Source organism: Microcaecilia unicolor, chromosome 7, assembly GCF_901765095.1.
Source record: "Microcaecilia unicolor chromosome 7, aMicUni1.1, whole genome shotgun sequence".
In the NCBI taxonomy this organism is placed as follows: Eukaryota; Metazoa; Chordata; class Amphibia; order Gymnophiona; family Siphonopidae; genus Microcaecilia; species Microcaecilia unicolor.
Genome location: NC_044037.1, coordinates 262,948,704 through 262,966,938, shown reverse-complemented (window position 1 = coordinate 262,966,938; position 18,235 = coordinate 262,948,704). Strand labels below are relative to the sequence as shown.

General features: G+C 41.8%; 1 protein-coding gene across 1 annotated transcript in view; it reads right to left on the bottom strand.

Annotated features, from left to right (window-relative positions):
* The window catches only part of LRP1B (LDL receptor related protein 1B), a 1,639,960-nt gene that overhangs the window by 671,884 nt on the left and 949,841 nt on the right, over positions 1-18,235 (bottom strand). The window contains 1 exon segment of the mRNA XM_030210865.1: positions 11,583-11,712. Within this exon segment, the coding sequence (XP_030066725.1) occupies positions 11,583-11,712 (130 nt within the window).

Here is an 18,235-nt window from a genome sequence, read left to right as displayed (position 1 = left end):
GTTTTATTGCATTAACATGATGTTACACAGCATCTCAGTATCCATACACTCAAAGTCAAACCTGTAAAAACATTAGTTTCTGCTAATACATCATATAAGGGAAATTGGCTAAATATATGTTGGTAGTAGATAAACCAAAGTAACAAAAAGGCTTTGGGAGCAACTCCGCTAAATTATATATGATAACAACTAAAGACGTAGCGGATAATCACAATAAATTGTGAGATATATATATTAATCAAGGAGGGGGAGAGGACCTCAGACTTGTGACAGCTTCTGATCAATAAGATCATATCAATATGGAGGGGCATAATCGAACGTCGCCAGCCAAATAGATCGCCGGCAATCTATGTTGGCGGCGGCGCTACAGCTGGCCGGAACTGTATTATCGAAAAAGATGGCCGTCCATCTGTTTTGTCGATAATATGGATTAGCTCGGCCAAATGCCGTGGAGTTCGCCGGGTTTGAGATGGCCAGGTTTGTTTTTCAGCGATAATGGAAAGTTATGTCGGCCATCTCAAACCCCGGCCAAATTCAAGGCATTTGGCCGAGGGAGGAGCCAGCATTTCTAGTGCACTGGCCCCCCTGACATGCCAGGACACCAACCAGCCACCCTAGGGGTCACTGCGCTGGACTTCAGAAAAGATCCCACGTGCATAGCTCCCTTACTTTGGGAGCTGAGCCCCCCAAACCCACTACCCACAAATGTACTGCACCCACTAAATTTGCTCCAGGGACCTGCATACAGCCTCTAGGACTTATTGCTGCTGTATAACTTTGGTACACCAGTTCACACCTGAAGACTAATCTCTCTGAAAAGTCCTCTCTGAAAAAGATGCGTTTTTCTTTGCGGCATGAACAGTTTGCTGGGTTTTCACCACAGTCTGGTGTTGCTGGGTCCTCTTTACCTGATGAAGCCCCAGTTGGCGAAACGGGACCATTGGGGAGGCCCTTAATTAAGCAGCAATAAGCTAAGTAGCTGTGGTTTCTGTTTTTGGCTGTGATGTATGGCAATTACAGATATTAGACATTAGAAGCACATGAATGAAACATCTAGGGAGGAGGTTGGTAGAGGATCAGTGATTACATTGAGGTGACCATATTGATATGATCTTATTGATCAGAAGCTGTCACAAGTCTGAGGTCTTCTCCCCCTCCTTGATTAATATATATATCTTACAATTTATTGTGATTATCCGCTACTTCTTTAGTTGTTTAGGTAGTAGATAAACAAAATTATAAAATACATATAAAAATGTATTAATGAGACTTTTCCTTTGAATAAAAAAAGCACATCTCTCACTAACCTTATTGAAGACCTGGTGAAACTCTAAGAATGGTTGAAAGGAATACAACTGAATAATATATACTGTACAATGAAAATGACAGTGAAGAAGCTGTGGGAATAAAGCATGAAATTAACACTGAAATAGCACAGTTTGAAAAATTATGATTATAAACTGCAATAAACTGCTCTGGGAAATTGTGTCCCTAAAGGTACTGGGTAGCAGATAATGCAAGCGATGCAATAAATATTAATTTTCTAAATATATGGCAGTGTTTAGCAGCAATTAAAAAGTAATAACTGATCATAAACTCTGCCAAATCAAATTGTATCACAGTGATAATCTCCAAAACGAAAGCTACTGCTTTCTGTACTTCGGCACATATAGTAGCTTTCAAATTTCTATTTTATTCAACTAAAATCATTGACAGTTTAGAGATGTTCCCCACCATGATGCATACATAACATTATACTTGAGGAACATGATCTCAGGAAGTTCTGGGAATGAAGGAAGCCTTTCTGGGTAAGTGCACGTTATTTTGCTGGTGACTAAAAACTTGGGGGCCCTTTTACTAAACCGCATAGGTATGTATGCACATCCTACGTGCATCAGTTTTGAACTACCGCACAGTTACCGCGTGGCCCGGGCAGTAATTTCATTTTTTACGCACACCCACTACAGTTTCTCACTTTCAAGGCTGGAATCTTATTCCAGTCAGGACACTCAAAATGGCTTGGGGTTAAAAAACCTCTGACATCACACGCTTTCATTTTAGCTCCTCCTTTGAGTGACAGTTAGTCTTATAGAACCGCCCTCTGTAAAACCGGGTTTAATCAAAAATATTCTGCTCTGTCAAAAATTTAAATGCTGCTCTATCAGAAAAATTGATTCCATTCTATCCTTGTATTCAGCCTGTGTGGCTGGATTGCTTGTAGACGATAAATCCACCTCTGCTCTTGCTGTAAAAGTGCAAGCTTTCGATCGCCGCCCATGATATTCCATGCCATCTGTTGCAATACTACACACTTCAAAGATGTTAAATAGTATCAGTGAGAGTGGGAATCCTTGTGGTACTCTGCATGTAGGTGTCCAGGTTGGTGATATAGTGTTATCCATCTTGACATTATATGATCTGGTGCTGAGGAATCCTTTGAACCATTTCATTACTGCTCCTCCTGTGCCAATGCTGTCTAGTATGTACAGTGTCATTATCCACCACATCCAACACACCAGACATGTCAAAATGAAGTATGATGATTTCTTCCCTGTACTAAGTTCCCTTCTGACTTTACTTAGAAATGATAATAGTGTGGATTCTGTGCTGTGGTATTGTCTGAATCCTGATTGGGAGTGGTGTAGGATGGAATGGAATGACAGGTATTCCATCAGGTGTTGGGATTCTAGGCCTTCCATTTCTATACCAGTTGTGCAATGGAGGCCAGAGGTCTGTAGTTTGTGGTGACACTGATCTTAGCTGTCGTGTTCTTATGAATTGGGGTTAGTATTATGTCACACGTTGTGGGGGAAGGTTCCATCATGTAGCATGTAGGATATGTGTTCAGCTGTTAAGTTCAAGAACCAATTGGGTGTTTTCCTCATGATGTTATTAGAGCAGGTCAAGGGGTCCTTTTACAAAGCCATGGTAAAAAGTGGCCTGTGGTAGTGTGGGTGCATCTTTTGGGTGCACGCTGGGCCACTTTTTACCACAGCAGGTAAAAAAAGGCCATTTTTTAATGGGCCGGGAAATGGGTGTGCGCAAAAATTAAAACTAGCATGTGCCTATTTATGGCCTGAACCCTTACCACCAGCCATTGACTTAGCAGTAAGGGCTCACATGCTACCTGTGCAGTAACTATGCAGCACACACCAACTTGGCTGCGCTGCCAATTACCGCTAGGAACGCCCCCTGCAGTAGGAAATAGAAAAATATGTTCTATCGTGGGATTTGGCGCGTGCCAAACACGGAATTACCACCAGGCACATGCGATGTCCTGGCAATTGTGCTGATTTGGTGCACTCTACCCATGCATTAGCCCTTTCACAGCTTTGTAAAAGGGCTCCCAAGCAAGCAATATAATTTTGCATATTTGTGCACTAGGGTTTGGCTTTCCAATGTGGTTGGCTTTTTAAAAGAGACCTGTAATCTATCTGCTTGTGTAGACTCATGATTGTTATCCTTGCTGCCTATGTAGTTGTCAATAGGGATCTTTGGTTGAGGTAAGTTGTCAATAGGGATCTTTGGTTGAGGTAATTCTGCCTTAATTTTCGCAATATTTTGTTCATAATAAGTGGCTAGTTCTTGCACAGATAGTGGTATCTTGTTTATGGATGTCAATTTCTGGACATCTAACATATTATTCATTAGGTGTGTTTTAATGTCAGGTTGACGTGATCTGATGTATGATTCACAGGATTCCATTTTTGTATGCCTGTATTGCATTTCTCCAAATGGTGATATTTTCTTCTGTCATTTATTTGTTCTACATTCTTTCTAGTCTCCTATATTTGTTTATGATCTGGAAACGGGAGCCATGAGTGAAGTGATCAGCTTTTCAGATGACATAAAATTATTCAAACTTGCTAAATCGCTTGCAGACTGTGAGAAATGATAGGAGGACCTTGGGAGTCTGGCAGATGAAGGAAGAATAAACCAAATTACAGCTAGAGGATGATAGGTTCCACATTAGGAATCATCTTCCAGATGTCATCATAGACATGTTGAAATCTTCTGCTCATTATATAGCAGTGGACAAAAAAAAAGTAAATGGAATGATAAAAATTATTAGGGAAAGAATAGAGAATATAACAAAGAATATAAATAATGCCTCTGTATCATTCCCTGGTATGCTTTCTCCTTCAATATTGTTTCAATTCTGGTCACTGCATCTTATATATTCCATAGGATATGTATTCCGTAGTGAATAGACTGTAACTTTATTGTTTATGCAAAAATATTGGCATATTTGCATCAACTGTTTCCATTTCTTTGGTGAGTGTAGCTTTTTACTCAAAATTGCACAGTCATGACAATTCTACTTTGGACTTCTTAGCCAAGAAATTGCTGTGGGCTTTTTGTTTGTTTGTTTGTTGTTGTTTTTTTGTGCCAAGAAGTGAAGATGTTTCAGCATTACAGCTTCTTGCCAATCTTGTCAGGGGTTTAAGATGCCTTGTTTTGGAGATTGCCACATGTGTGTGATTTTCACTATAAAGTTTTATGGTTTAATCTGGCTCTCTGTTTAGTGCTTTTCTGGTGATCAACTTAGTAGCTTTTCTTCTGGCTGGATGAGATGATGTTTGGGTAGAGCAAGATTCAGTGTACTTGTGGATGTTTTATTTTAATATGGATCAGTCTGGGCACAGCATTTGGATTTCATTATATTGGATAGTTTTGTGCACTATGTAAAAGTTTTGGTGAGTGCAACCAAGGCTTGGTTATTGCTTCTGAATGGTACACTATTAACCTGTTTTCAATTTGTGGCAGTGCTGCAGAAGGTTCTAGTTTATGCAAGGTTTATTTCTTATGTTATCTATATATTTCTCTTTGGGGCACATCCACAATACCTGCATAATGCTTCCACTACAACTACTAGCTCCATCTTATCAATGATCCATATTCAAAATGGTGCTGGTGTTTTTTACTCACAATCCAGCTCATTTTCGAAAGTGATCGCCGGCCATCTTCCGACACAAATCGGGTGATGGCCGGTGATCTCGCAAAAGCGGCCAAATCGGTATAATCGAAAGCCGCTATTTTGACTCCATAGCCGCATTCCCATTGCAGAGCCGGCGAACGCTCAAGGTGGCGTGTTGGCAGTGACACGAAGGCGGGACATGGGCGGGCATGGGCGGGATTACAAAATGGCCGGCTTTAGCCCATAATGGAAAAAAAACCCAGCATTTGGCCACTTTTACTTGGTCCCTTTTTTTTTCAGGTCCAAGCTTCAAAAAGGTGGCCGAACTGAGCACATGACCACCGGAAGGAATCGGGGATGACTTCCCCATACTCCCCCAGTGGTCACCAACCAGCTCCCAGCATAAAAAACAGGTTACAAATACTTTTTTGCCAGCCTCTATGCCAGCCTCAAATGCCGTAGCCACCTCCATGACAGCAGAATGTGTTCTGTACTCCAACAGCCTTTGCCTGCTTGTGATGTGGCTCTGGGGTGAGTGTGGCACCTTTTCTGTTATTTGCACTGCAGTCACATCAGCAATGCATTGTGGTGGGTATAGGTATTGGTAGTTGGTAGGCTCTGCTTTTCCCCCTGCTTACTACTGGGTCAGAGTGTGCCCTGTTTTGTTTCCTGTTGTAGTCCATGCGATAGTGGCCATTTTAGTAAGGCAGTTTTAGATTCCTTTCCTGTGTTACCCACATCAGAGAACGTAGTTCTTACCTTGAATGGTGCTGAAAGAGGGCATTGTACACCATTGTGCCAGCTCTGACCTACTGCTAATCTTAGTACCAGGGAACTCTTTGCCAGTGGGGTACAACCTCTGATCTGCAGTTAACTGTGAGTAAACGTGGTTATTTCAAAAAATGACTTTTTCAAAGAGATTAGTCTTCAGGTGTGAACTGGTGTGCCAAAGTTATACAGCAGCAATAAGTCCTAGAGGCTGTATGCAGGTCCCTGGAGCAGTTTTAGTGGGTGCAGTACATTTTTGGGTAGTGGGTTTTTTTTTGGGGGGGGGGTTGGGGGGCTCAGCTCCCAAAGTAAGGGAGCTATGCATGTGGGAGCTTTTCTGAAGTCCACCGCAGTGACCCCTAGGGAGGCCGGTTGGTGTCCTGGCATGTCAGGGGGGCCAGTGCACTAAAAATGCTGGCTCCTCCCACGGCCAAATGCCTTGAATTTGGCCGGGGTTTGAGATGGCCGACATAACTTTCCATTATCACTAAAAAACGAAGCCGGCCATCTCAAACCCCGGCCAAATTCAAGGCATTTAGCTGGCCGGAACCATATTATCGAAACAAAAGATGGCCGGCCATCTTTTTCAAAAATACGGGTCTGGCCAGCTGTTTGCGGCGCCGTCAAAATACATCGCCGGCCATGTATTTTGCCTGCGCCATTCGATTATTCCTCTCAATATCAACTGAACAATCAAATTAGAGTCATCCACTCCAATTCTTCATTAAGGCAGTGCGACATCACTTTATCCAACTTATATGGTCATTATCACTGGGTTTTTCTAACTTTAAGGAACACAGTGATGGAGGGCCTTAATGAAGAACTTTAGTAGATGACACTAGCCCAATTTGATTGGTTAAAGAAGATAATCTGAACAGTTAATAATGTGAGTAAAGCAACATCAATGTCATTTTGAATATGGATCATTGTTAAGACTCAATTAGTCATGAAGTACTATGCAGGTACTGTGAATGTGCCAGAATGTGATTGTATGTGATAGAAGATCTGGCCATAAACTGTTCTTTTTTACAGAAACCTATACTCTGATTCAGCAAAGCAAAACATGATGTTATGTTTTGCTTGGGAGTCCTATCCTTTTAATGAATATTAAGTGCTTGTTTGTTTATTATGATGAATTTCAAGTGGAAATAAATAAATAAATAGTAGGTATGAAGAAAAAAAGAAAAACAAATTAAAGAACATATACAGATCTATGAGGAACTATGATAATAACTCCATGAGAAAGTTTGTTATGAAGCTTACCTTCTGACGATCCCATTACAATAAATGTCATAGTTTGGAAATTAATATTATTTATATTGTAATACATTGACCCATTCAAGTATATTTTATTAATATTTCAAAAAGGTGCACATTGTGCATCTTCATTTGTGTGATATTAGAGCTCAATCTCAGAGTCTATGATATAAAGGCACATGGGTACTATCTTGCTTAAAATAAGCCAAAAGTAGATTTCTTCCTGTATTTCTCACATAATTGCCCTATTAACAAATTTAACTTCATATTCTGTTATTCACTAAATACCTTGTTTCTAAACTTCCTTTCAATTGAAAGCTACTCGCCTCCTGTGTAGTTAAGCTGTTTAAGTATTTAAATCTCTGTCATATTTCCCCTCTCCTGTCTTTCTTCCAAAATATACATTTAAGTCTGTCCCCATATCATGAAGACCACTGGCCATTTTAGCACACTAATAAAATGACCCTTATTTGAAAAATGCAAAATGTGTCTAAGTAGGGTTACCATATGGCGCTAAGATTATTTTATACATTTATGCATTTATATATTATTTCACTGAGAAAGTATCATGAATCAATATGGTTCACAAAGCCGTTAAACAAAGATGGAAGACATAAAATTCAAGCAAAGAACTGAAATTAAGGGGCCCATTTACTAAGCTGTGCTAAAAAGTGGCCTGCACTATGACTAGACCATGTGTTTCCCACCCACTGAGGCCACTTTTAAAATGGTCACATTTTTCATTTTTTTTTTAAATTATGGCCACGTGTTAATTTCCCCATTAGCGTGTGGCCATTAGCATGTGAGACCTTAACTTCACCTACAATGATTGGTTAGCGCGTGGTGATGTAACTGTGCTGACAGATTAGTGCTGGGCACACCTACTCTCTGCCCCCAAACACGCCCTTACAGCTAAAATATAAAATGTTTTAGCTAGTGGAAAGAACGCGCAGATGCCAAAACTATTATGGGATGCCTGAGCATGCCCCACGGTAGTGGTTTTAAACCTGTGGTAACCACACATTACTGCTTACCGCAGATGAGTAAAAGGGCCCCTTAATTAATAATAAAAAAAATAAATTATTCATGTAAAATACTATCGCTCCGGTTACTAAGCCACACTAGCAGCTGTCTGTGCGCTAGTGCAGACACAGTCCATTCACTATATAAAGAAAACAATCAGAACTTAACTAACGTTCTGGAAAAAAAAATAAGAGCTTTCCTAAACTGCAACAAACTATTACATTGTCTCAAGTATAATAATAATTTTCCCAATGTTTAGAGGCCATGTTGTTAAAATGTATGTCTACTAATGGGTGCCAGAAAATGGGCTTAGCGTGTGCTAGTGTGGGACTTTCCAGCATGCTAAGCTTCTTTCCAGTGCACTCAGGAAATTGGGCATTTCAGGTATTTCTTTTTTAGATAGCGTACTAAAATTCACATTAGTGCACATAACCCGGAAAAATTTGATGCAGGAGCAATTATTGCATCCTATTTAGGAGGCAATAGGAATTTCATGTTATGGATGCGCAAACCAGTTAGGATGTGCAAATGTCAACCCACTAGCTGAAAAGCATGTCCATGCCCATTCTCCACCCCTGACACCATCCTTCAAAAAATAAATACAAAAATATAAAGCACACTTAGCACATGTGAAGAGGCTACTTAATGCAAAATGCTTTAACATCCTTTAGTAGACCCCTAAGGGGCCCTCTTACTAGATACACTAAGAAATGGGCTTGGCATGCTGTTCTGCCCCCATATTAATGGAGGCAGGGTATATTGTTATATATATTTAATATGAGTATTATCTGTATTCAGTTGCATTGCCTGTATAATAGATAGCACTGTGTACCAGTGGCGTAGCTACGTGGGGCCAGGGGGGCCTGGGCCCCCGTAGATTTAGCCCTGGACCCCCCTGCCAATGACCCTCTTGACCCCCCCCCCCCCCCCACTGCCAACTCGCCGTCGCCTACCTTTGCTGGCGGGGGACCTCAACCCCCGCCAGCTGAGGTCCTCTTCTTTTTGCAAAAGGCTTCCTTCTATTTCTGACGTCCTGCACATACAACGTGCAGGATGTCAGAAACAGAAGGAAGCCTTTTGCGAGAAGAAGAGGACCTTGGCTGGCGGGGGTTGGTGTCCCCCGCCAGCAAAGGTAGGCGACGGCGGGTTGACGGCGGGAGGGGGGTTCGAGAGGGTCGTTGGCAGGGGGGGGACAAAGTTGGTGGTGGCGGCGGCGGGGTCGGCAATGGTGGGGGGGGGGGGTCGGGGCGCCGGGGGGGGGGGGGGGCTAAAATGTGCCCCCTCACCTCGGGCTGTGGACCCCCCTCTCACTGAAGTCTGGCTACACCCCTGCTGTGTACTGGGATTCCCGCCTGCATATTGCTTTAAGTATCCAGTTATTGACTCCTTGTGAGCTTTCCCTTTGGCTGTTAGCTCTGAGCTAGGGTCAGCCCACTCTATCTGCCCCTGCGGGCTTGTATGAGAGATCCTAGTCTTGCTAGCATGCCTCTGTGATCAGCAGCTGTTCTAGGGGCTGTTGCGTTAAGTCAGAATTATTCAGTTAACTCAGGTATTTAATATTTTGGATTTGCGGAAGCAAGGAGGGGGCAGAGGGGCAGGAGCTGGGGGGAGAGAAGTTCATGTCCATCAACTTTGGGCTCAGGTCCACTTGAAATCATTCATCTGGCTACGCCATTGTAACTACAAATCAAAATACTTGGGTGAAGAGGGACACATGGTTACCACTAATAAAAATTCTAAAAAAATTTATTATGAAATTGCTAAACTAGCTTTAAAAAAATGAAATGCTATATCCTTTTCAAGAGGTAAAAATCTTCTCCCCACCAGGAACAAGCTGCAGTGCTTTCCTGGGCGTATGTCTCAATTCAGAAATATGTAACAACAGCAACAACCAACAACCACAAGGCCAGACAATTTGATTGAAAACACACTTGCTTATTTAAATTCTGTTAGAACCAGGGCAAAGTTAGACCGCGACAGGAGTAGGGGACAGAGCCCAAAGTGTGTGTGGGGGGGGGGGGGCACATTTTAGCTCACCTCCCTCCTCTGCCACCTCCCACTGCCACCGCTGCACGATGGTACCTTGGCTAACGGGGGGTCCCCAACCCCCACCAGCTGACGTTTTTGTCCTGCATTGGTCTTGCATTGCCTGCCCTGCTCTGTTCTCAGTCGTGCTGTGCACAGTCATTTTAATGTATTTATATTTTAATATATTTATAAATGATTTAGAGATGGAAGTAACTGGCGAGGTAATTAAATTTGCTGATGACACAAAGTTATTCAAAGTCGTTAACTCGCTACAGGATTGTGAAAAATTACAGAAGGACCTTACGAGACTGGGAGGCTAGATGACCGATGACGTTTAATGTGAGCAAGTGCAAGGTGATGCATGTGGTAAAAGATAACTCGAATTATAGCTACGTCATGCAAGGTTCCACGTTAGGAGTTAAGGACCAAGAAAGGGATCTGGGTGTCGTCGTCGATAATACACTGAAACCTTCTGCTCAGTGTGCTGCTGCGGCTAGGAAAGCAAATAGAATGTTGGGTATTATTAGGAAAGGTATGGAAAACAGGTGTGAGGATGTTATAATGCCGTTGTATCGCTCCATGGTGCGACCGCACCTTAAGTATTGTGTTCAATTCTGGTCGCCGCATCTCAAGAAAGATATAGTAGAATTGGAAAAGGTGCACTTAAGGGTGACTAAAATGATAGCGGGGATGGGACGACTTCCCTATGAAGAAAGACTAAGGAGGCTAGGGCTTCTCAGCTTGGAGAAGAGACGGCTGAGGTGAGACATGATAGAGGTATATAAATAATGAGTGGAGTGGAACAGGTGGATGTGAAGCGTCTGTTCACACTTTCCAAAAATACTAGGACTAGGGGGCATGCGATGAAACTACAGTGTAGTAAATTTAAAACAAACCGGAGAAACGTTTTCTTCACCCAACGCATAATTAAACTCTGGAATTTGTTGCCGGAGAACGTGTTGAAGGCGGTTAGCTTGGCAGAGTTTAAAAAGGGGTTAGACGGTTTCCTAAAGGACAAACCATAAACCACTACTAAATGGACTTGGGAAAAATCCACAATTCCAGGAATAACATGTATAGAATGTTTGTACGTTTGGGAAGCTTGTCAGGTGCCCTTGGCCTGGATTGGCTGCTGTCGTGTACAGGATGCTGGGCTCGATGGACCCTTGGTCTTTTCCCAGTGTGGCATTACTTATGTACTTATGTATAATTACATTGAGCATGCGTAAAGTGTTGTGCATGCTCAGTTTCACGAAAACAAGCATGCACGGTGTGACTGAGAAGAGCAGGGTAGGTAATGCAATGAGACCAGCGCAGAACAAATGCTTCAGCTGGTGGGGGTTGGGGACCCCCAGAGCCAATTTTCGGGGGGCCCAGGCCCCCGTGTCCCCCCCCCCCCCCCCGTAGCTACACCACTGGTTAGAACATGTTGCATATGATTTAACATTTCTTCTGTATTGCAGTCCTTGAGAAAGTTAATCTAAGGTCTTGTGAATTCAACTGTATCCTTTTTTAAAGTAATTATTAATGAATGAGAAATGAAGACTTTTATATGGACTTAGAAAGACAGAAGCACAACTAACATTACCCCTTTTCTGGATGTACTGCTATTGCTCTTGGTTGGTCCAGACTCTGGGATATAATTACATATCTGAATGAACCATTAAGTCTTGCAACTTCAATCAAATTAAAACCATGATCTGTCCAATATATATTACCTGAAAGAAACAACAAAAGAGTTATTTAACATGAGTAATATAAGGAAACCATATATTTTAAAGACTTGGAATATTATGCTTTATCAAGGGGTTATAAAAAGCTGTGCATTATGAAAGTAATTCTAAAGGGCACCTACATTTAACACTAACCCCCGGATTCTATATATGGCACCCAAAAGCCAAAATGTGGGCGCGAATTCAAGATGTGCGTCCAACTAAATTGGCTAACAATTTCATTAGTGTCAATAATTGGGTGCTAATTGACACTAATTTGGAAACGTATGCACATCTTGTTATGTGCTATTCTATAACAATGTGTGCCCAAAAACTATAGCATGCAACCCAAAAGGGAGGAGCATGGACACAGTTTTATAGAATAGCAGGGATGTGCACCTAAATTGAGCATCAATAATTACACCTGGTTTAATCAGGTTTACGTCTTGGTGCCCAATTTGGGGGGGGGGGGGTGCCAAGATTGGCACTCAATATTATTCTATAATGGGTGCTCATCTTTGGGTGCTAATTATCGAACTAGTGTTGGGCACTAAGTTTTTTTGGTGCTGAAGTTTGAATCTGGCCCTAAGAAGGTATCTATCTGAGCATATTCTGTAGAGAAAAATAGGCAACTGCTTTCCATTGAAGAGTAATGCTATAGCAGTGAAAGTATGTCTGTATGATATAGGGTCGTTGTTTTGCCCACATTGCCTGGGGCAGCTTGCATTGCCTTTGTGTGACAGATTCTTCAGTGACAGAACCAGAGTTGTGTCAGCAATATTCAGGTTGGCATCAGTGAGAGAAAATTGCTACAGAAATCAGTCAATCTGTGGAAGATTACTTGATGATTAGCAGTGATAACTGTGTGGGGACTATCACGATTGAAATGTGATCAGTATAAATTAATCTGATAATTCAAATTGGTAAAATAAGTGTGTAATCAGAAATTGACAGGAAAGCCTTAGACTGCAGAGCTGAGCAATGAACAGCACTGGCGTAGCTACATGGGGTCACGGGGGCCTGGACCCCCCAAATTTCTTCTGGGCCCCTGGTTTTGCTGCCGGGGGTCCCCAACCCCCGCCAGCTGAAGCCTTGTCCAGCGCCGGTCTCCGGTGCCACTGAGTTGCCTGCCCTGCTCTCTCTTCCTCCTCACGTCCTGTACACTCCTTTAAGTGAAATTGAGCTCAGTTTCACTAAAAGGAGCATGCAGGACATGAGGGGGAAGAGAGAGCAGGGTAGGCAATGCTGCGACGCCAGAGACCGGCGCTGGAGAAGGCTTCAGCTGCTGGGAGTTGGGGACTCCCGCTGGCCAAGGCATTCGCTCCAGCTTGCAGTTAGCAATTGGGGGAAGGGAAGTGCGGTGAGCGGCAGGGCGGCAAAGTGGTGGGGGGGTGGCGGCGGGGTGGCACACCAAAATGTGCCCCCCCACCTTGGGCTCTGGCCCTCTCCCACCATGAGGTCTGGCTACACCCCTGGTGAACAGCTAAGTGTGTCATATAAGGAAATCTGTGAGCAGACCACTGAGCTACCTTGGCAACGAACATTGTATCAATTTTGGCACAGACAAGCTATGTCAGTGCTCAGAGCTTGTAAAAAAAGAAAAGTTTATTCTTATCAGTGTCATTCTATATAATGGAACAGCTCAGCTCAACGGCAGAAAGTGAGCTGACAGAGCAGCAAGCTCAGACTAAAATGGAAGAGGCCTCACACAAAATAAAAGAAACCCCTGGGGAGAATCTCTTTCCAGACCTCACAGACTATATAAACTCAAAGAAAAGATATAGGGAATATATACTTCAGACAGGTAGGGACATCTGACTGAATTAAGCATCGAATGGCACAAGGTGGAGCAATTTATACAGAATGTGTTTGACTCTCTTAAAACATCAGTTACCATATAAAGCAACTGCATTCTAGCTTGAGGCCTATCATCTTGCAGTAGAAGCCTATCTTCAATTCTTAGTAAAGACTAACATTGCAGAAAGCCTTCAGGAGCACAGTCTTCAAGAGAGCTTGCATCAGATGCATAAAAGACTAGTAACAGATGAAATTTAAAAGACAGAATCAAATAGAGAGGCTATCAGAGATGACACTTCACAACACTCTGATTTTTCAAGGCATACCTCCAGTCGCTCCTTAAGGTCACACAGAACAAGTCACTCATGCAAGTCCACAACCAGCTCAGCTGCCGTACAGGTAAGGGCAAAAGCAGAGGCTGCTAAATCACGTGTTCTCTATAGCCAGCAGGAAGCAGCCAGGAAAGAAAGCAGCTGCTGCTGCTGCTGCCTCTGCATACAGTAAGGCAGAGTTAGACATTGCCATGGAACTGTAGCAGCAAGAAAAAGAAGCAGACACAATTAAGACTGAAGCCAAGGACCTTGAGGCATCTATAAACCAGGATGGCGGGGAAAGACAGCTTAGTCATATTAACTCCAAAGATCAAGCTTATCAAACCAAAGCCTATGTGATGATTCATGCTTCAGGGCACAATAGCAAACAATCACAAGCCAACTCAGAGGTGTCACCATTCATCAGGGGCTCTCTTGCCTTAAAGAAGAAAGCCTAAGGTCCAGCATGCTCTGGAAGGTAACCATTACAGTGATCTACATGCTTACAAGCATACGGATGCACTACCACTGGCTCACGCCCCAGGTATGCACACCAAGGGAGATACTTCATATCAGTCACTGACAAAGAACAAGTCTCCACCAGAAACTTCAGATAAAGAAGGTCTAGTAAGGTATTTGACTTTCAAAGAAATGGGGAGCACAAAGCTTACCCAGTTCAATAACTGACCTGAGTTCTACAGGGGATGGAAATCTGACTTAAAGGATGTTGCAGATATGAAGCTCACTCCAAAGCAAGTAATGAACATGATGCTAGGAAAGGAATCAGCTAAACATGTGGAAGGGTTGAAACGTGTATATCTGAATGATCCTGCAAAAGGACTGAATGAGATATGGGGAAAATTTTGAACAGTATTGTGGTAGACCAGATACTATAGAATACTTACTGTTCAAAAGAATGGGCAACTTTCTAAAAATATCTGGTAAAGACAACCATAAGCTGTTGGAGGTAGGAGCCCTCCTTCAAGAGATAGAAGCAGCAAAAGCAGAACAGAGCTTTCCAGGCCTTGCTCAGTTGGACTCAGCTCAAGGCAAAAAGTCCAGCTTAGCAAAGGTAGGTCTTGTCTGTTGAACTGAGAGACAGCGCTAGATTCTATTCTATGCATAACTTATATTCCGCTATATCTCCACAGGATTTATTGTGGATTAAAAGAAAAGAAGCATCTCAATCAGGTGGAATTACAAAATAACACACTAACCCTCCCCCCCCCACCCCGTTTACAAAGCCACACTAGCAGCTGCCGGTGCACTAATACCAACACAGCCCATTCATTTTGAATGGGCTGTGTCGGCATTGCAGCGCAGCAGCCGCTAGCATGGCTTTGTAAATCAGGGGGTAAAATGGTACAATCTAAATTAAACTAGGTCTATATCTGAAAACAAAAAAAGCCTTCAACTGTTTTCTAAACAAAAAATAAGACAAAACAGATCTAATCTGAAAAGGAATACCACTCCAAATTGTTACAGTTAAACACTGAAAAGAATTACTCAGGTAGCTCTTAAGCTACTTAGATTTTAGCAAAGCCTTGTACATAATTCTGCATAGGTGACTTAGAAATAAATGGAGAGTGCTTAGCATGGGACCTAAAGTGACTGACTAGGCTGAGTGGAAGGCAACGAAGGGTAGTGATAAAAGGAGATCATTCTGAAAAACAGGACATTACCAGTGATGTGTTGCAAGGATTGTTTTTTGGTCCAGTTATTTTTAACATTTTTGCAAGCAATATTGGTCTCGCTGGTAAGATTTGCCTTTTTGTGGATGATATCAAAATATGTAATTGGGTAGATACCCCTAACAGTGCAGATTACATGATGAGGAATCTAACAATGCTTGAAGAACAGTCTGTAATTTGGCAGATAAGATTTGATGCTAAAAAAATGCAGGGACATGCATTTAACCTGCAAAAACCTGAGAGAAAGATACAGTTTAGGGGATAAAATACTTCTGTGCACAAAAAAAGAGTGGGACTTAGGGGTGATCATATCTGATTATTTTATGGTGCCAAACAGGTAGAAAAGGTGATGGCAAAGAATGCTTGGGTTTATAAGTAGAGGAGTGACCAGCAGGAAAAAAAAAGGTGATAATACCTCTGTATAAGTTTCTGGTGAGCCCCATTTAGAGTACTTTGTACAATTATGGAGATCACACCTTCAAAAACATATAAACAAGATGGAGTCAGTCCAGAGGGCAGCTACTAAAATGGTCAGTGGTCTTAGTCATGAAAAACCAACTGTATGGGGACAGATTTAAACATCTTACATATCCTTTTGGAAGAAAGGTGGGAGAGGAGTGACATCATAGAGACATTTAAGTACCACCATAACATACATGCAAAAAGACAAGTCTCTTTCAATTGAAAGGAGCTCTGGAATGAAGGGACATAGGAGGAAGGTGAAAGGGGATAAACTCAGAAGTAATCTAAAGAAATACTTCTTGATGGAAATGGCGACAGAAGCATGGAATGACTTCCCAGTGGAGGTGGTGGACACAAAGATTGGATCGGAATTCATAAGAGAATAGGACAAGCACACTCAGGGGGTTGTTTACTAAAGCTTAGCTTGGGTTATCTACAGCAGGGCCCATAGAAATAAAATGGGCCCTGCTGCAGATAACTCGAGCTAAGCTTTAGTAAACAGGGGAGGGGGGGTCAATCTCTAAGAGAGAGGAAGGGATAATATACAGTATGGATAGGCAAACTTGAGAGGCCATATGGTCTTTATCTGACTATAATTCTATGTAAATGAACTTCAAATGTATTTTCAACTTGGGTTAATTAGGAGTTATTTAGGAAAAAAGTATGTTAGCATACCTAGTCATTGATCTCTACATAAACATGCTTGAATTAGGATTGTTTTGATCCATAAAGTGAAAGTGAAATTCCTAGATGATTAGATGTATATATTTGTATACTAGTTCTCTACTATACTTTGAATATTTATGAGCTACGTTGGACCAGTACAGGCTACACCTGGTGTGTTCAGAAAATTTTGAACAATTATGATTGTGGAGTGCTCATAAAAATAAAATAAAGACACCCATTGCAATGTATTGTCAAAAAATGTAACTGGAAGTAAGACACATTTTTTAATTATGTGGCCAGATAGGCATGTTAATTAGGCTAGTATCATAATTTGTACACAGAATATTAGGGCCAATTTTTAAATTGCTCTCCTTGATGCATAGCCAATGGATATTTTACCCAAAGGCTGTGCATAAAGTGCATGCATATTTTCAGTGTAAAAATTGCCGTGGGCACAAAGTATCCACAGCTTCTACATCTGCTTTTAGTGTGGGCAATATATCACTGGAAAATCATAAATGCAGATTAGAAATGTCCATTTACATGTAATATATTTAGGGGTCCTTTTACCAAGTTATGGTAAGAAATGACCTCAGTGTACCCTTAGGAGGGTCTTTCCCTCCTGCTAAGGCCATTTTAACCAATGCCGGAAAATGGCCGCTTTTCCAATTTTTTGAATGAATGGCCGTGCTTTAATGTTGCCACTTGCACACAGCCATTAGCAACAATTGGCTCGTGAGCCCTTACCACCACTAATTTTGTAGGTAGTAAAAGCTCATATGCTAATCGGTTAGTAAGCAGCAATGTAGTTGCACTGATTTGTGCTGTCACATTCTCTCTCTCCACCCTCAGACATGTCCACTTTGAGAAAAATTCAGAAATGTTAATTAGCTTATGTAGACACACATTCGGAACTTACCATGGGATGCCTTCGCATGTCCCATGGTAAGTCCTTTTAAGCTGCAGTAAGCGCTTGTTAGTGCATAATGCGGCTTAGTAGACGGAGCTATTTGAATCTTGTTAAACCCCATCCTTGAGATTGCCTCTCCCCAAATGATTATAATATGCATGGAGTAGAACCCCATGCATATTTTAGCCAGACGGTGGAAGGGGAATTTTCAGATAGTTATCTCACCAGGATAAATTCATATGTGACCCGCTGACCAAAAAGTACCAAAAGTGGAGTATGTGAATTATTTATACCACAAGATATAGGTGCATCAGCTGCATAATCCTGCAAAATGTAAGCCTCGGGTGTGGACTAATTATGTCTATAAAAATGAGAAATGTTTATTGAAAAAAAAACCTAATTAACCCCAGATATCACATACCTCACTATAGGTACCTTTTAGACACGCCAGGTTTTAGGCTCTAGGAACATGAAAAACATCAAAGTTGTGAAAAAATTACAGTCTACTCTGACTATACAGTACACAAAAGTTTCAAAAATGAAAGCTGCCTTTCCAAACTTTTATAGTCTTTATCTATGTTATTTGTAACCCCACTTTTGGTATCTTTTCGCTCAGAGGGTCACATATTTACACAGATAAATGGTATTGGTAATGTACCTCCCAAAGGCCTAGTGGGAAAAAAATATTTATA